At 46.4% G+C, this 20,334-nt stretch overlaps 1 protein-coding gene across 1 annotated transcript in view; it reads right to left on the reverse strand.

Annotated features, from left to right (window-relative positions):
- The window catches only part of LOC146009592 (uncharacterized), a 78,847-nt gene that overhangs the window by 13,569 nt on the left and 44,944 nt on the right, over nucleotides 1–20,334 (reverse strand). Inside the window, exon 13 of the mRNA XM_083150040.1 lies at nucleotides 19,949–20,012. Within this exon, the coding sequence (XP_083006166.1) occupies nucleotides 19,949–20,012 (64 nt within the window). The remainder of the gene's footprint in view (nucleotides 1–19,948; nucleotides 20,013–20,334) is intronic.

Here is a 20,334-nt window from a genome sequence, read left to right on the forward strand (position 1 = left end):
GAATGGTGATTTCTGTCGTATTCTGTCGATGGTGAATTCATTCGTGTTTGTAAATACAAATACGAATGTCCCATCAATATGAATACGAAAATTCCTATGAAAATACGATTTTTTTTCACGAATTTATGTTAGTAAATTTCCCGCTTGGTGTCTATGAAGGGACTGCAGCCCCAGGGGCCCCCAGCCCATTCCAATGCCTCTCTCTCAAACTTCAAGTTTCCCATAGAATTGGTGTATCTGCCATCACCAATCTCGTCTCAAAATATTCTTTGTACTGAAGAGGTTTTTTTTTATTCTAATTTAAAAATCTCTGGGAAGGGAGTTGACAAAACTCTCCGAGGTATCAAAAAATTTCTTGTTCAGTTTTTCTTTCTTGTGTAGTTTCCAACCAATCCATCTGAAACAATTGGTGAAGTTTTCCTTTGAAAATAAGACGACAGGGTTTTGCCAGTCGCACCGAAACTATCTTTGATATGTATGCGGACCCCTTTATTATTTTTATTCTTAGTTTCCAAAAAATTCTTTAATGCTGCCACTTGAACAGTAAATAGACAAGGGGCGAAATGTAATGGGAGGCTTTTTTTTTGCGATTTTTTCCGCAAAATATGCCGTTTTCTGGCATTTCCCGAAAATCGCATATTTTATAGGGTGCGATTTGCGGTAAAAATCGCATTTTTTAAAGGTGCGATTTTTAGTTAGACTAATAATCGCATACAGATGTTTTCCCATTAAAAAGGATAAAACTCGCATATTTAATGGGTTGCGATTTTTAGTAATGGTTACTAAAAATCGCCAAATAAATAGACCAGGTTCTGACTGGCGATTTTATCAGAAACATGCACAGATCATTGAGATCTGTGCATGGTTCTGTTGTAAAAAAATAGTAAAAAAAAAAAAAACGGCGTGCGGTCCCCCTCCTAAGCATAACCAGCCCCGGGCTCAAAAAGCCGGTACTGGTATCATAAAATCAGAGGGACAAACAAATAGGGGTTCCCTTGATTTAATGAAACCAGCACCAGGCTCAAGGTCCAGCGCTGGTTCCCAAAATACGGGGGACAAAATGACTAGGGGTCCCCCGTATTTTAAGAACCAGCACCAGACCCAACCAGCCAGCAGGGTAATGCCACAGCCGGGGGACACTTATTATATAAGGTCCCGCGGCCAAAGCATTATCCCCGTGGCTGGTCAGCATGGGTAGGGGTCCTAGGGAAGTGGGGACCCCCCCAACGAAGGGGTTCCCCCCTCCAGGACTTACCAGCCCATGCTGAAAGTCCGGGGCTGTCCCCGATGCCCCTGGGCGGTGGGCATCGGGCTGATGCAAAGTGTAAAAAAAAAGAATAAAAACTATTGTCTTCTACTGTAGAACTATGAGTCCCAGCAAGCCTACTCCGCATGCTGGGACTTGGAGAACCACAAGTCCCAGCATGCGGGGCATTAAAGGGCCCGCTGGCACTTGTAGTTCTACAGTACAAAAAATAGTTAAATAAAACACACTTACACCCTGAAAAATAAAAGTTTAATACATACATAACACACACATACTGATACTTACCTACCTTGAGCCCGTAGGTCGGTCCCTGGGTCCGGGGTCCTGGGCTCCAGGGCAGAAGAGTCCGGTTCCGGGGCCTTGGTCCTGGTTCCGGGGTCCTGGGCTCCAGGGCTGATGTCTCCGGGGTCCAGGATCCGAAGTAGTCCACAGGGGTACCTAAGGAAGGAAATCCTACTCACCTGGTCCCCGGCGACGACCTCGGCATCTTCTCCGGCAGACGCGCTGCTCCCGGCTGGTACCCGCTCACGGACTGGAGAGGCGCAGAGATGTTTCATCTTCCGCGCCTCTCCTCAGAATGATTCTATTGGCCGCCTAGCGGCCAATCAGGAGCCGACTTTCGATTAAAGGACACGCCCAAAGGCAATGGAATAAGGAGGCTTGTGGTGCATAACCTAATTGGAGATTCTTATTTACCTATCCCCTTACTAGATAATCAGGAGTGTCAATGTATTATATACCCATTCTAATGGCCTTCATTCTAGGCCAATGACTCAAAGTCAATGTTTTAATGTAACCCATTGGGGAACAAGGTTTTCATCTTGAAGATCCATAATGCTTCTTTACTGCATAGTTCTCTTTACCAGACACCCCCCCCTTTTTTCGTATTTTTGATGTGTTTATAGAGTCCAACTATTTTTAAACCTTCAAGTCTCCCCCCCCCCCATGTGTCTCCAAAAAGGGTCAGGACACACTGTGGTTACCAAATATTTTTTAAAGCATCAAACTGGCTCTGGCTGCTGGTCACAGTGACCATCCTGTGGCCAGACACTTTGTAGAAGCCAGGCACAGTCTGACTTCTTTGAGATATCGCATAATTGAACAGATTCCGTTTGACAAAAGAGGAGGCAACAGGAGCAAACCTCACTTACAGACAGAGAGCAGGTGGATCTATCATTTATACACCCTCTCACCGAGGGGTCTCAACGAGAATCTTGGGTTTGCGTGCATTCTATGAGCAGAGATTGCCTTTAGCTTCTGTCTCAGTAACAGAAATGTTTCTTCTACATGCTTAGTAATTATGGTTACAGTGTTGCCGGTTATTTCTTGCAACATTTCTCTGTGATAATAGTCCAGCTCAGTATTTCCACTTCTATTATGTACATTGCTTAACAACTCAATATCTCACATTCATTGTTTATGTTTATATGTTCACAGGATGGTGCTATGTCTTCACCAAAGCTACCCCACGTGACGTCATGACAGCGCGTCGGGTGCTGCGGCGAGAGGAGACACGGACAGTCCACCTGGGTATTTCAGGAAGTGGTTTGTTTATTGTAACTGTTGTACCCTGATGAAAATGCTACTATTAAAGCTTTGAAACGTTGGCGTAGAAGAGAGCTTGGCTTGATTTATTTACGAGTGCCACCACACACACACTAATATATATATATATATATATATATATATATATATATATATATAGAGCAGGGGATTGGCGTGGCACTGACGGGACTTATACCAAATGATGCACAGACACAAGGGTCCAGGGGCAACGTTTCGGTTTTAATAACAGTTTTCAAGCTTGACCCTTGTCCCGTGAGTGCTGCCGCCAATCCCCTGCTACATACAGTATAGCTTTTGCTCTCTGGAAGGCACCGGGGTACCTACCGATACTATCCATATTGGAGTGCCGATCTAGCAGTCTATTGTATTATATATATATATATAAAATAAAAGTATAAACAGAAAAAAATAGATAAAGGCAATACAAATTCAATAAATTAACAGAAGTATTGTTTTCAGATTTTAGGTGTACAGTATGTGTTCAAAACCTTTCAAACAGTTTTGATACCCTATTAGGTTACTCTATGGTTTAGCCTATAGCTTCATGGAAAAAATTAAACGGACTCAACTTTTGTAAAATAGGGAACCAATTCAAATAGAACAATTTGGACTGTGTCTTGGTGAAATATGCAGTGTGCTATTGGCCCTTATTCTGATCGGTGCGGCTAGATCCGAATATGCGGCCAGCACCGTGCGTCCTAAACCCCGCCTTCCATACGGATCGCCAACTCCGTCCGTATGCGGTAAGAGGCTGTCCGAACGGACCGCACGTGTATTTCTCAAGAATACACCTCCTCCATCTCAGGGAACCTCCCCCATCATTCGATGGTCGCAGACCATCGAATGCAGGACCGAATGGCCAGGCAGCTTCCGCAACCTCAGACCACATGGGCATTTCTCCGTGCAAAAGCAGGGATCTGGGCGGGCAGCTGACATCCGGCGATGTCATATGTCCGCCCCCCACACGTGCGTCACGGCCGCATTACCATACGTACCCCCAGCGTTTGCATGGGAACGCCCATGAAACGCGGGGCGTATGCATATGGTAATGAGCCCAAATAGCCCTTCACACCCCTCTCCACCCCCTGTTCGTAGTGTACACATTTCATGCGGAATGTGGCCGTGCGTCCCGCTCGCACATGCGCAGAGACGCCTCTGCACATGCGCAGACACAAAACATCGGCGGCACGAACGCACGCGGATATTACCACACCAACCAGAATAAGGGCCATTGTGAGCGAAATGTAATGGGAGGCGATTTTTTTTTTTTGCGTTTTTTTCCGCAAAATATGCCGTTTTCGGGCATTTTATAGGGTGCGATTTGCGGCAAAAATCGCATTTTTTAAAGGTGCGATTTTTAGTTAGACTAAAAATCGCATCCAGATGTTTTCCCATTAAAAAGTATAGAACTCGCATATTTAATGGGTTGCGATTTTTAGTAAAGGTTACTAAAAATCGCAAAAAATCTTCCGCGCCTTTCCTCCGGATAATTCTATTGGCCGCCTAGCGGCCAATCAGGAGCCGACTTTCTCGGGCTCAAGGTAGGTAAGTATCAGTATGTGTGGGCTGTGGATGTATTAAACTTTTATTTTTCAGGGTGTCAGTGTGTTTTATTTAACTATTTTTTGTACTGTGGAACTACAAGTGCCAGCGGGCCCTTTAATGCCCCGCATGCTGGGACTTGTGGTTCTCCAAGTCCCAGCATGCAAGGGTAGGCTTGCTGGGACTCATAGTTCTTCAGTATAAGACAATAGTATTTATTTTTTTTTACACTTTTCACCAGCCCGATGCCCACCGCCCAGGGGCATCGGGGACAGCCCCGGACTTTCAGCATGGGCTGGTAAGTCCTGGAGGGGGGGGGGACCCCTTCATTGGGGGGGTCCCCACTTCCCCAGGACCCCTGCCCATGCTGACCAGCCACGGGGATAATGCTTTGGCCGCGGGACCTTATATAATAAGTGTCCCCCGGCTGTGGCATTACCCTGCTGGCTGGTTGGGTCTGGTGCTGGTTCTTAAAATACGGGGGACCCCTAGTCATTTTGTCCCCCGTATTTTGGGAACCAGCGCCGGACCTTGAGCCTGGTGCTGGTTTCATTAAATCAAGGGAACCCCTATTTGTTTGTTCCTCTGATTTTATGATACCAGCATCGGCTTTTTGAGCCCGGGGCTGGTTATGCTTAGGAGGGGGGACCGCACGCCGTTTTTTTTTTTTTTCAACACACCGCACAGTACTGAAAATGTGCAGATTTTCATGACTGAAAATCGCACATTTTCAGGACTTAAAAATCGCCCGAAATCGCACCATATCGCACTTTTTTGCCGCAAATTCGCATCTCATTACATATGCGAATTCGCGGCAAAAAAATTGATTTTTAAAGGTGCGATTTGGTATGATTTTTTTTTTTTTTACGAAAAAAATCGCACCCTATTACATTTCGCTCCCCGTGTTAGTTTAGGGGTTACAAAATGTGTCCCAGATGAGGTGATACTGTAGTACATAGTATATAACACTATGGAGTGTCAGAGAAGGTGCCTTCACTGTGTCACTTGAGGAAGTACCAACATTTCTCACCACAAGGGAGTAAGGAGGTAGATTTGGGAGCAAGGTATTGTAATAATTAGCACAATGTCAATGTTAATAAAAAATCTTCTGTATAGGTATAATAGAAGGGATGAGGGAACTTGGTAGGAGGTAGTCGTATGGAGGATTGTAATGTATCTTGTAAGTGCTGGAGTTTCGCACAACAAATTTGTGAGATGGGGGATATAGCAGGGTGTATTATAATAATAATAGGCTGATAAGGTCACCAAGGTCAAGGTGGCATAAGATAGCACTTAAAGCCTAGTCTAGTCTCTTGTACCAACAAAATAATCTCAGTGCAGTCAGCAAGGGATATTGTTTATAATATAAGGGAGGTGGAGTGATCAAGGAAGGAAGGGGGTGGCACCAGCACCGTGATGGGAGAGGATAAGGCAGATGAGGGGCTATATCACCCGTTCCTCTACGGCCACCGATTTCGGTAAGGGATGCTCCAGGAGAGAGCTGTGGCAGTCAGGGTCCTTAGGAATGTCAGGGTAGCGTGCACATGCCATCATGGATTCCGGCGGTCATGTAGGCCTTCAATTACCGAAGACTGGATTCCGGGGTCTTGATAATGGTGCTTCTGCAAAATAGTAGGTTCAGACTGTTCCCTCGATCATGGGGAACAATTATATAGTCCTCGGTGGTTGATAAAGGGAGCAGAACACTCGGATTGATGTTGAGTGAAATCTTCTAGCACGGAGCTAGTTTAAAACACGGCCATGCTAGTTGGCCTACCCACCGGAAGGCCCGTGTAGACTAAATTAAATGTCGACAAATTAGCAGTCTATTACCTAAACACCTGAAATTGCAGCTCCAGCTGTGACTTTCAGGACCGGCTGTGATGTCCTGATGATTAGTGGCCCCTTGTGTGGCACCTCCAGCAGCCTACCCTCATCTAGTAACTAACCCTCCCAATAGAGGACAACCCTAACTTCAGCATCCTAACACTTCCCCTAGTGCCTAAACTTGACCCTCCCTTTCTGTAGCACAACCATAACTCTCCTTCAAGTTTCTAACCTTAACCACCCCCTAGTGCCTACTTCAGCCGAACACTAATCCTTCCACTATTGCATAACCATAATTCTCAAACATCCTCGCTTTCTCCTCCTACAGCCTCACTGTACCTGAATGCATCCAAATCCTACCCTCCCATTAGTGTCCAACCCTAACCCCTGCAAGCTAATCCTGCCCTCTCACTAGTGTCTAACTCTAACCCCTGCAAGCTAATCCTGCCCTCTCACTAGTGTCTAACTCTAACCCCTGCAAGCTAATCCTGCCCTCTCACTAGTGTCTAACCCTAACCCCTGCAGGCTAATCCTGCCCTCTTACCAGTGTCTAACCCTAACCCCTGCAGGCTAATCCTACCCTCCTGCAGTCTATCCTCCCCCAGGATTCTAAATTTTAGATCGATATTCAGCTTTGAGCTACCGAGTTGTGTTGGCCTTATTTTGGGTGCTTCACTAGACCCTACTGTCTTCAGTATATCCTTGAATATTATTATTCATCAAATACTTGTTCAACATTTACCTTAACTGTATTTATTGTGTCTACCATCACCACCTCTTCTGGCAGAGAGTTCCACACCTTCACTGCTCTCACCATAAAGAATCCCTTCCTTCCAGGAAAACTCCTCACTTCCAGTCTATGCAGATGTCTTCTTGTCTTGGACACCAACCTTAAGGTCATGAGGGTGCCCTGCACACATCCATGACATTCTCTAACCTGAATAATTTCTTTGCTTCATTATTGAATTTCCACCTCATGTTTTATTGTTTATATATTACGGTTTCTTATACAACTGTTGCTTTTTGTAATTGGAAAAAGTGATACAACAAACTTGATAGTTACAGACAGTCACAGTAGTAGTAGGGCCTTGCTCACAGGAATATGATACACAAGGACAGGTACTAACTTTTGCATAATGGTCACTAGATTGAAGAGGCTCCTGGTGAGCTGTATGATACAGTGACTCAGCAAAGTTGGTCAGTTGCGCTCTGTCCTTGTGTGTCTGTCCTTGTGTGTCTGGTCTGCATGCCCAGACCAGTGTGACTAACGTATGTATAATTGATAATATTGACACAAATGTATTTTTAAAACAAAATTTACTTTAAAAAATAAAAAAAAGGAGTTGATGCAAGCATGATTTCAAAATAAAACAGCTGTATTCTGCCTGATGATGGCAGCCCTGGTCGCGGCAAATCATATAGCACCGTGCCCCAGTTTGTGCACCGGGCTCCCCGCCTGTCTTGCCAATGTGGGTAGCAACAGTCTCTGAATTGCCAAATAATTGTGTGAAGAATTAAATCCTATAAATTTCCAAACAAAAAATATAGGGGAAAATTTACTAAGATATATATTCTACTTCACATGTGATATTTCTATGGGCAATCAATCAGATCATGTCTACCATTTTCTAGAGCCTTGATGCAGTGGCGTAACTATGGAGGGTACAGGGGATGCTGCTGCTATGGGGCCCAGACGTTCAGGGGGGCCAAGGGCCCAGCTGGCAATCCCCTGCACCCTTTGAAGTTTTGTTCATTTTGTTTTTTTTAATATATTGCTGCGGGCAGCTGTGCCGCAGCTGTAGTCCCCCGCATCCGCTGGCGAGAGCGAGATGCTGATCAGCGGGAGCCAGTGAACATCCGTTCAGCGCTCCCCTCTCTACACCACCGTCACCATCCAATGCTCCTCCCGCTATGACTGTTTACAGGAAACCCGCCTGAGCAGTGAGAAGCTGCGGCCAGTGGACAGCAGTTCCGTGCTCCCCCGTTGAGCACTGTTGCTGGAGTACCACAATCACCCCGCCGCAGTCCCATGGTACCTCCAGCGGCTCCATCTCAGTCCCACGCTCACAAATCCAGCACCGCTGTGGCTGTACATTGCTTCCCCGCTGGTGCTGGTGAGTAGGCGTCCCTGAGCCAGTGAACAGAAGACCCAGCGACCCTGCGCTAATAACCTGCCACAGCTTCAGGTACATAGTGCCGCAAATATAGAAGGGGGGTGCATAATGTATGCAACCTGTATTCATGGGTGAAGGGGAGGCGGTAGAGATTAGGAGGGTGTCCGAAGCCTTTCAAACCCCAGCTCTCTATCCCCCTCTCTGTCTTACCCTGCCCCCCTCATCTTTTTCTCTCTCCTCCCCTGCCTGTCTCCTCTGTTTCCCTCTCTCTCCCCCAGACCCTTCATCTTTTTCTCTCACTCCCCCATAGGTGCCTATGTGTGTTTTTGCTGGTGGGTGCTCAAGCCAAAAATATAGGGGAGTGGCTTCTTGGGAAAGGGGTGTGGACACAAAACAATTCTGAATTATATTACGCAGCACAGTTGTTTCCAATATTCAAATTATGGCAACAGTGCCAAATACATAAATGCTCCCACAGTGCAGGTACAAAAATCTCCCCTTTCTCTCCCTGACACCCCTCTCTCATTTTCTCTCTGACACCCTCTCTCTGTCATCTCTCCCTCTTTTTCCATGAAGCCCTCTCTATCTCTCTCTGATGACCCCCCTCTCTCTCTCTTTTCTCCTGTAGAGGCACTGTCGTGACAATGTTGGGAGGGGGGCCCTTTAAAAGTTTTGCTATAGGGCCCATGAACGACTAGTTACGCCCCTGCCTTGATGGATAACCTTGACATTCCAGCTTCATACAATTATTTGGCAATTTATACCACTTTCACATCGCCGACACGTTTTAAAAACCGGTATTTAAAACGGTAATTAAAACGGGTCAGAGCCTTAACATTGCCGCAGATTACCGTTTTAAATACCGGTTTATACCCCTTTCACATCGCACTTTTAAAACGGTAAATTGCCGTTTTTTTTTCCCCTTTTTTAAAACTTTAAGCCTGCACTGTGAATGCATAGCATTGTACACATTCACATTGCACAAAAAACGGCAAGGAACCGTGTAGGACTCTACTTTTTACACGGTTCGAAATGCCAGTTAACTTTAAACGGTAAATCGGCTGTGGTGCATTCACAGTGCAGGCTTAAACGTTTTAAAAAGGGAAAAAAACGGCAATTTACCGTTTTAAAAGTGCGATGTGAAAGGGGTATTAGAGACCATTGCTACCCACCTTGGCAAGACAGGCTGGGATCCCGGTTCACAAACTGGGGCACAGTGCTATATGAATTGCCGTGACCAGGGCTGCCATCATCATTGCAGAATACCGCTGTTGCATTTCAAAATAGTGCATAAATCAACCCACTTATTATTATTATAAAGCAAATATGGTTTGAAATAATTGTGTCAATATTATCAATTATAATAACATTAGTCACATTGGTCTGGGCATGCAGAGTAGACACATAAGAATAGAGTGCAACGCAAACCTGATAACCTTGGCCCTTATTCTGATTGATGCGGACTTTACCGCGTACTTACGGATCGCGTCTTTATGACGTCTGCGCATGCGTGGAGAACGCTACGCGCATGTGCCACGCATTGACTCCGTACCAGTTCGGCCAAATCCCGTCCAAAACTGTTCGCCGCTATCAGTCGGGAAATAGGGGCGTATTATGGGCGTCATGCGGAATGACACATGGGCGTAGTTTCAAAGTGGGCAAAACGGGGCGGAAACATGGGCGGACACGGGGGAGTACACTTATGTTGGGGGGCGTACATTCGGAAACCACTCCGAATGCACGCGATGAAAAAAGGGCAGAAATGTGCGGTGTCCACAAGTGTACTATTGCTTTGCGGACACCACTCGTTCATGCGGTAGGCGAACGTACGCCTAATGACTACAACCATTAACACCTGAACCCAATAGAATCTACTCCTTTACTCATTACTCACTAATAGGCCGCTTGTCAGTGCTTTAATAGAAACCATTGCACTTACATTGCTGTAAGGGTTAATGTGTGCTATGCATGTGTTAGGCATGCTTGTAAGGATATATTGGAATCTAATTGATTCCAATTCCAAATAAGCTGTTTTTTATGAGGGTAGGTAATTGAATAAGTGGGTCATGTGATGTATTGCAGAAGATACTTCATAGTGGGTTGTTTTGCGGAAATCCTCCGCTTACGTGCGGTAGCACCGCTTGGCTCCCGTTCGGATGCGGTATTCCCGAGCATACTCTGTAATACTCTGTAATACCGTGACGAATCGGAGTGTTTCTCCCGCACACGCATGATTTGTATGTCGTCCGTAAACACGCCCTGTTCTTAAAGAGTGAGTCCGTCCGAATGCGGAGGACACGTGGGCGTTTCTACGGACGATGGCCGCATGCGGAAAAACACCGTGGCGTGCGGACCGCACCGTAAGAATGCGGGAATATCCGCACCGATCAGAATAAGGGCCCTTGTGTAAGGTATGGTCATCTTCCTTATCTAGGACAGTGGTGTTCAGTATATTTATAATATACATTTTTGGGAGGCTTGGGACAATGTGGTGTTTCTAAATAGATGTAGGCGAGTCCGCACACGAAAAATGCTCGTAAAAAGAAAAGAATAGTGGTGCATTTTCTCTCATGATAGGTCCATTCTGCTTTCCAGTATCCTGTATAAACATCAGATACTGGATGAGAGTTAGATCCTTCTGCGCTATATGCACTAGGGTAAAGATATAAAGTAGTGTTTGTCAAAAAAGTACTGCTCACATTGGGCCTTATTCTGGTTGGAGCGGCCGGGCCGTACGCGTACGTCCCGGGGTTTTTAATGATCTGCGCATGTGCAGATACGCTAATGCGCCGGCGCGAACACTCCACAACGCTTACGGCCGGTGTCTCAACGTGCGAAAAAACCTGTACGCGAGTGTACGGGTAATGGGGCGGCATAGGGGCGTGTTGATGGGAGCGGCCGAAATAATGAGGGAAAATGGGCGTAAATATGGGCGTACACGGGGGTGTGCACAAAAAATGAGCGGTGCTACTACCGCACGATCGACTAAGGCACCGTTCATTTCGGACACCAAACAGGCGGCCGCCAACCGCCAGCTCAAACCACCCCTACAGATACCGCATGCCAGCGTGCGCCTGAGTTGGCTAATTAACGCTGATTACTACTCAAACACATACACCTGAATGTAATAAGCAATGCTGCAGTCTATTAAGTCCAAACCATGATTTCACTACCTGCAAGCCACACATACAGCACGCAAACACATTGGAAGCTTATGTTTCTATACTTCTCCACATTTAAAGGTTTGTTTAATTTAAGGTAAGAATCTTTTTATACGCTAAGGTAGGTATTTGCTAAACAGTTAGACACATTCACTACGTGCTTTCATAGACTTTACGCAGTAGCACACTCAATCTACACAAGTCGACATGTGTCAACGTGTTCACTCTAATACTAACATAGGTTTTGTATTTAGGATACAATAACATAAACCACATCTAACACCTACAAAGGATGTTTCAGCAATGTTTGAAGCCCATGACCACTATTTTCCACACAATCTTTGTATAGTACCCAAAATAATGACCTGTACCACTATCTCATCTGCTATGATTTGGATTTGACTACACTCTGGATGTAAGATGCCACCAATCACATTATTGCACTCTCATCTCTCTAACAAAGGATTCCTACATCTGCTTATGACACTGTAAAATCATATATATTTAAAAAGTTAGGCATGTTTGTTCACAAGCTAATTTATCATGTTTGGCCCATTCACACATCTTTTTTTAGGGAGGACACATATGCATTCCTACACAAATGTACCTTTTCACCCTTGTTTGTCTGCCTCACCCACTCCATGAGGAAAGCATTGTTCTGGACCTGCTTTTACCTACTACTGTAGGAGCTACCTCACCTGCACACAAACTGCTTTCTCACCTATTAAGTTGCTCTGCACATGTGCTGACACAAACTAATTAGCAGGGAAAAGTTGGATAGGAACATGGGAATGGCCATGGAGAGGGTTACACATGGGAAACTTCGACCACACTTCAACAAATGTTCAAAAATACCCTGGTCAGTAAGTACACATAAATCTAGTCTTTGTTTCACACAAGAAATGACACATACCACAATTTAGATTTAATTTGTAAAATAAATTTATTTGCTGTTCAGCATCACAGCTTGACACTTTAATGTGAGAAATCAAATAAACAAATAAAATAGACACACAAATAATAAAACAGCCAGAACAAGAGGTTGCATATCTCCAAACATGTGTTACCCTGCAAATGCAATGGTGAAAGAAATGGGGACACCAGAATACGTACTGCAACAACCAGGGTGAATACTAAGCAAGATACACACCACCAAAAAAAAATATCCTGCATTTGTAGAGGTCAAAATACGAACTTTCATGCCCATGGCACGCAAATGGATCGATGGCCAACTCAGGAAGCGGATGTCCAGTGCAATTTAAACCTTTGGCCTCCAACCACAGAGGAAGTGAACCAGGTCTCATTTGGGCCCTTTTTTGCCCCTTTTAGATGGGGCCTTGGGGACAGGGGCCTTTGGCTCAGCTGGCTTTCGGCGTCTTCCCCTAGTCGACACAGGAGGGTCAGCCGAGGTGGAAGGTTGGGGAGCAGCTTGGGGTGGGGCAGCAGATGGGGGATTGTCCCTTAGGGACCTGGCGGTGGACAGCTGCTCCGCAAGAAGTTCATTCTGGCGGCTGAGGTGTTGGCCAATGCTTACTATGCCAGCCGCCAGAGTTTCATTAATGCGGTTCAAGGCCTCAACCTGCAGCTGGTTTGTGGCCTTCCACTCCGCCAGAAAATCCGCCACCTGCTGCTGACGGATCGCAGCATCCACCCCTTGCTGCTCGATCCTGTCCAGCGTCACCAACAGGCTCTCATTCCATGTCTCCTGTGGCTGGGGCTGGGGGCGACGTCTTGGTGGAGGCTGGACCACTTGCTCCACCTGTGGCTCTGCAGAGGAAGATGCTGCCGGTACATCCTGGCTTTCTGCTTCTGCTAGGATAAGAATTGAAAACAATGTCACCATCACATACGCAATAAAAAATATCTTTCTAAATACAATGCATTACTGTGACTTACCATCAAAAGCAGCAGCAAAGACCTCCGCCGGGAGCTCACTGTCCATATTGGAGATCCCCCTGATCTCCCCCACATCAATCACGTCACAGGAGTCCAGCTCCAGGGGGGTATACTCCAAATGGTCAGGCATAGGACCTCTCCCGGTGGACATGCTGTGGTTGTACCGGTCAGTCATCTTCCTCTTCAGTGCACTTTTGAAGTCAGTCCACCTACAAGTTTAAAAATACAAATATCACCATGAGATATGTGCACCACTGTGCTACGTGTAGGGTTACCACCTAGTCCCTTTAATTCCGGACACATGTTACTTACACAGGTTCTGTGGCAGTTTAAAATTAGGTGAAGTGGAGTCTTGAAGTCAGCCAGCCACAGAACCTGTGTAATTAATATGTGTCCGGAATTAAAGGGACTATGTGGTACCCCTAGCTACGTGACATTTCCTAGTGTGGGTGATCTTATGTTTTTTTGCCATATGTGTCCCACACACACATTCATGTCTCAATTAGGAGGCATTTCAGTGTCTCATCTCATTCATTAGGCCACTAAATGCACATACATACATCACTATGCAGAAATGACATCATCCATGGCCAAATTAGGCACCTCCACCTGGTGTGAAACTACACATTCCACCATAGCTTGACAATGTGGTTATTATGGAGTAATTTAACTATGGAATGGCATACTGGGATGTGTAGTTTCTCACCAGCTACATGTGCACAGTTTGCTCATTCTTGTTTCAGTAGCATCATATGGAACATGTTACAACAACTCTTTCAAAAACACACTTTCTCTTGTCCCATCACATACTTCACATGAGCAGAACTGTGCCCATAACCTCACATCACACCAATGGTGCATGTTTCATATATCAATGTGGGTTATTAGACATGGTTGTGTTCACATGTGACATTGAAGTGTAGCACTATCTACAAACACACCTTTCTATTAGTCTCAAAACATACATGTAACATATGTACACACATATGACATTATCAGGGGGACAAAGACCAGGGCAATTTTTCAGCAGTCTCCAGCAGGAACTGAGGCCCTTATTCTAGTTCACTCTTTCTGCCCAAATATTTCTTTGATGGACAAAACCATGTGCACTGCAGGTGAGGCAGGTGTAAAACCCCACCCAAATCTGATTATCTCTGCACAAGTAACACCTGCCTCACCTGCAGTGCACATGGTTTTGTCCATCTAAGAAATATTTGGCCAGAAAGAGTGAACTAGAATAAGGGCCTCAGTTCCTGCTGGAGACTGCTGAAAAATTGCCCTGACAAACACACTAACCTTTTCTTCACCGCGTCCCAAGTTCTGACCACTGGTGCCACCTGGTTCACTTCCTCTGTGATCTTGTCCCAAAGGTTTCTCCTTGCACTGGCACCCGGCTTCCTGGTTGCCAATTCAATCCATTCGCGTGCCCTGGGCACTAGAATTCGCATTTCGGCCTCTACAAATGCAGGGTTTCTCTTTCTGGTGGTGGTATCCTGCTCAGTCATCACCCTAGATGTTGCAACACGTTTTCTGGTGGCCCCAGTTCTCTCACCATGCACCTGCTGGGTCACACCTGTTTGGAGAGATGCAACCTCTTGTTCTGGCTGGTTGCTTGGCCCTTGTGGAGCTGGTGGAGGTTCACCAGGGCCTGTTACTGAGGGGCCCGCTTGATCTTGCAGGCTACTCCTCTCTTGGGCCCTCCTTCTCCGCTCCTGTTCCCTCTTGTTCAGTGCATCAAGCAGGGATTGTGCTGTAGCTCTCTGCAGAGCGTCCTCTGCTGCTGAATCGTCAGAGTCAGACATGTTTGCAGCAATTGTGGCCTGCATCTGACTGAATATTTATATGTTAATTTCCCGCCATGAACAAGGGGGCGTATATTTTTCCACGCAATATAGATGCAAATTTACGCCGATATTTCCCGCTTAAATTACGCAGGTCTCAACGCACCTGATCAAACACCTGTATATGCACATACACAGGTTGTGGAGCATTGTGCTACATCGTGAAATGTGGGCACCTGTCATTCCAATGACGAGTGTTGTCAGCTGGTATCTGTTGGAGTTCGTGTATGCTTTGTGAGTCACATTTCAAAACATCACGTTATAATGCTTTCCTTACATATGTAATGTGTATGAAATTGTCATACAGCAACATGTTGCATTGTGGCCCTTTAGGCAGCGTAGTTATAAGTAGAGGGTTGCGTGTATTATTTTCCGCACACTGTAAATACAGTACTTCTCTCTTCATTGAATGCATGCTGTTGGTTGTGGTGTGTGTATATCGGAACGGTCCGCGTAAGTTTCTATTCGCATCCAGTTTGTCACTGTAAGAGGGATTAATAAAGTTAATACCAAACAAACAATTTTTTCGACCAATCAGCAAGCACCAAAAGTGATATATGTACCTGCAATTAATAACTGCGCCATTGCCACTATGACGTCTAATCGTGCTAGGCCCTTTTCCACCCCTGAGCTGTTGGCCCTGGTCGACGTTATGGACCGTCACCTGGGGCCCATATGTTAGCAATGCCGACAAGCGGCGGGCGTATACTGCTGCCCGCCGCCTGATCTTCTCTACGACCGGCGTCCGCAGAAGCCTGTGGCAGGTTGAGCGGCGCTGGTCAGACCTGCGCCGGCGGCAGCCGGTTTTTCTCAGCAGCCTTCGCCGCCATATTGCCCGATGTAAGTTTTGATTACTAGTATGTCAGCGTTTTTTAGCAATGTTTTGTGTACTTTTTATAAATATGTTCCTGAGTATGGGGGTGTATATGGGGGTGTATATGGGGGGTATATGGGGGGTATATGGGGGGTATATGGGGTGTATATGGGTGTATATGGGTGTATGGGGGTGTATATGGGGGGTATATGGGTGTATATGGGTGTATATGGGTGTATATGGGTGTATAGGGGTGTATAGGGGTGTATATGGGGGGTATATGGGTGTATATGGGTGTATATGGGTGTATATGGGTGTATGGGGGTGTATATGGTTGTATAGGGGGGGTTTAAGTAGTTGATCAGTTTTTGGGTGTAGGATATCAAATAGTTTGCATGATAAATGTCTGAAATATCACAGCAATGATCATTTTGAAGGTTATGAGCATGACTAATGTGAATTTTTCTTTCCCCCTTTTTTATGAAACCCAATCTTCGATTTCTATGCCATCAACATGAACATTTCAGCACGGGCAAGGGCACGCATGGAAGCCCGGGAGCAGGCAGCCCGGGACCAGGCAGCCCGGGACCAGGCAGCCCTGGAGGAGGAAGAGGAGGAGGAGGAAGAGGAGAAGGAGGAAGAAGAGGAGGAGGAGGAAGAGGAGGAGGAGGAGAAGAAAGAGGAGGAGGAAGAGGAGGAGGAAGAAGAGGAGGAGGAAGAAGAGGAGGAGGAAGAAGAGGAGACACTGGGTGCAGCTTGGACCCACACAATTTCCCCATCCCCTTCCCCCTCCACAACCCCCACCCCCTCCACAACCCCCACCCCCTCCACAACCCCCTCCCCAACACTGGAGACACTGGGTGCAGCTTGGACCCACACAATTTCCCCATCCCCTTCCCCCTCCACAACCCCCACCCCCTCCACAACCCCCCCCCCTCCACAACCCCCACCCCCCCCCCTCCCCACCACAACCCCCCCCCCTCCACAACCCCCACCCACCCCCCCTCCCCACCCCATTTCCTACCCCCCTACACCTCTCCACCACCCACCCCCAAACCTCTCCACTCCCCACTCACACCCACTACCTCGGTCCAAACTCCAGGACCATCCCCCTTGCTCCTGACCCCCCCAACCACTGCACAGCCAACCAGCGGCGACCAGGATGGCTCAAGTAGCCGTAAGTAAATAATGTGTCTAATGTTGACCTACACATTTCTACACATAAACAATCACAACAACCACATATGTGTATCCAACATCAACATTAGTTGCAACATATCACTGCAGGCCGACCATGAGGTGTGTCCTGTCCTTCTCCAGGAACAAGGGTCCCCTTGGTGGTTTTTTTGAGTGTGCCCATGCCTCACCCCTTGAATAATTGACATAACAGTACATCCAATGAGATATCCGACATTAGTGGTGTGGTAGTTATGTGGCTCCAGGTGTTGGGTAACTCCAGTTCCCAGCATGATGTGCAACACAGGGCCGGATTATAATGGAGGCGCAAGGGGTCAGTGCCCCTGGGCCCCCCTCTAGCTAGGGGCCCCCTGTGGTTGTCATGTATTTTTTAAAAATAAAATGTTTAAGTTATGTTTTTTTTTTTTTTAGCTAAATGTTTTGTGCATGGGTGGGGTAGTGCTGCAGCTTCACCTATCTGCCAATGTGACAATGATTTATGGTGCTGAGCATCGGGAGCCAAGGCACACTGATTGCACAAGTGTGCAGTGCATTTCTGGGAGTTGACTAAGTCCCATGACACTTTGCACCAGAGGACAGAGGCTGAGAAGTTTGTGCTGAGCTCTGATTGGTGGAGCTCATTACATGCTTCTCAGGTCCATGGAGAACAGCAGCAGCAGCTTAGTCATAGGAGGGTTTTTAATCAGAGGCAGCACTAGGACTGTGAGGTCTCCTCCAGAGTAAGGGGCAGAGGGACAAACACAGGCTTTTCATGTGGTGTGTGTATATATATATATATATATATATATATATATATATATATATCCCCTGCAGGTAACCATTGACCAAGTTTATTCTGCCTTTACTCTGTGTTTTGACAGTATAATATTCGCCCATGCAGTGTGCGGCCAGTAATGACAAGTGCAAGGGGGCCCCCCGCTCTAAAGTACCCCGGGCCCCCCAAAAACTTAATCTGCCACTGGTGCAACTTAAATGTAGAGATTGTTTTGGTAATAGTGTGTGAGGCCATGCGGATGCATGCTTTACAAACATAGCTGTAGGCCTATAATTTGTACAGCAATGTCCTAAATTTAAAATACTAAGGAGTGCTTAAGCCACAACAATGTCATAACCCTTAAATAGCACAGGCTAATTGTGAGGTTAGAGGACAGTCCCCCAAAACCAAAGTACCAATTGGGATACAGCATACATTCATTGATGAAGGAGTAATTGAATTAATGTTATTTACTATGTACAGTATGTGTGTGTTAACATATTTTTTTTTAGTACTGTGTTTACAGCAGACCCATCTTCAATGTAGTTTCTAAATGTATGTGGCCTTCACACATAACTCTGAACTTTTTATTATGTACAAATACAACAAACATTTGTGTATGTTATATATTAATTTTTTGTTTTATCCCTTCATTACAGACACTGAACAGCACCAGGAGGAGGTGGCAGTCCTCATGCGGGAGATCATGATCACCCTCGTGTACCTCCAGCTCCTTTTTGGCCTTCTGGAGGCCCGCCTTTAATTTTTTTTTTATCCCCCCCCCCTTATTATTTTTGTAGAAAATAGGAATTTGGTACTCACCGATAATTCCCTTTCTCCGAATCCGAAGGGGACACTGAAGTACTACGCTGGGGATAGTGTGGTGTTATGGAGGAGTTGGCACTTTAAGAACTTGAAGTGTGGTGTGGCTCCTCCCCCTCTATCCCCCCCTCAGACTCCAGTCTTAGTTACTGTGCCCGAGAGGAGAAAAGAGACCAGGAAACCTCTGACAGAGAGAGAGAGAGAATGAAAACAAGACACCGAAACAAAAATAAGTCAAAAGAACTTACATACAGACCATCACATGCAACACAACCTGGCCACATGCGACCTGTAAAAACCCCTCCCTTACCAGAAGACCAGTGCCGGGAGGGCGCTCAGTGTCCCCTTCGGATTCGGAGAAAGGGAATTATCGGTGAGTACCAAATTCCTATTTTCTCCTTCATCCTCTGGGGACACTGAAGTACTACGCTGGGGACGTCCCAAAGCCATCCCCACGGGCGGGAAGGCGCTGGGCATCCTGAAGCACCGCGCGGCCAAACCTAGTAGAGGATGCCGCGAAGGTGTCAAACCTATAAAACTTAATAAAGGTATTGGGCCCAGACCAAGTGGCTGCCCTACATACCTGAGAAAGAGACACCCCCCTGGCCGCCGCCCAAGAAGGTCCCACCGAACGGGTGGAATGAGCCGAAACTCTAGTAGGCGGAGGCCGGGAGGCCTGAACATAAGCTTGTTTAATGGTTAGACAAATCCACCTGGCCAAAGTTTGCTTGGTAGCCGGCCAACCACGTTTTGCGGAACAGTATAGGACAAACAGAGAATCCGACTTCCTGAGATCCTTGGTTCTGTCCACATAAACCTGCAAAGTTCTGACCACATCCAGTGAAGCGAACTCTCCTGTCAAGGCCGGAACCACGATTGGCTGATTAAGATGATAAGCCGTCACCACCTTTGGCAAGTAATCCAATCTAGTCCGGAGTTCCGCCCTATCTGAGTGGAACACCAAATACGGAGAACGACATGAGAGAGCACTGAGGTCAGACACTCGTCTAGCCGATGCCAAAGCCAGTAAGATCACCGTCTTCCAGGTAAGTAAACGTAAATCAATAGATTCTAAAGGCTCAAACACCTCCGACTTGAGATAGTCCAGCACCAAAGGAAGATCCCAAGGTTCTTCCGGAGGTCTTACCGGAGGCTGCAGCCTTAGAACCCCATTCAAAAATGTTTGTATTTCCGGCATCAAGGCTAATCGCCTATGAAAGAAAACCGACAAGGCGGACACCTGGACCTTAAGGGACCCTAAACGAAGGCCCGCCTCAAACCCTGATTGTAGAAACCTCAACAATCGGGACAAAGAAAAAACAGCTGTAGGGCACTTGTGTCGTTCACACCACGACACATAAGCCTTCCAAATCCTGTAATAATGCCGGGAAGTAACCTCCTTCCTGGCTCTCATCATTGTGGGAATGACCTCTTTAGGTACCCCACGCCTACTCAGCAGCTCGGCCTCAACAGCCACGCCGTCAAACGCAGCTGCCTTAATTCTTGGTAGACGAATGGTCCCTGTTGCAATAG

This window comes from Crinia signifera, chromosome 6 (genome assembly GCF_055691185.1).
Source record: "Crinia signifera chromosome 6, ASM5569118v1, whole genome shotgun sequence".
Classification (NCBI taxonomy): domain Eukaryota; kingdom Metazoa; phylum Chordata; class Amphibia; order Anura; family Myobatrachidae; genus Crinia; species Crinia signifera.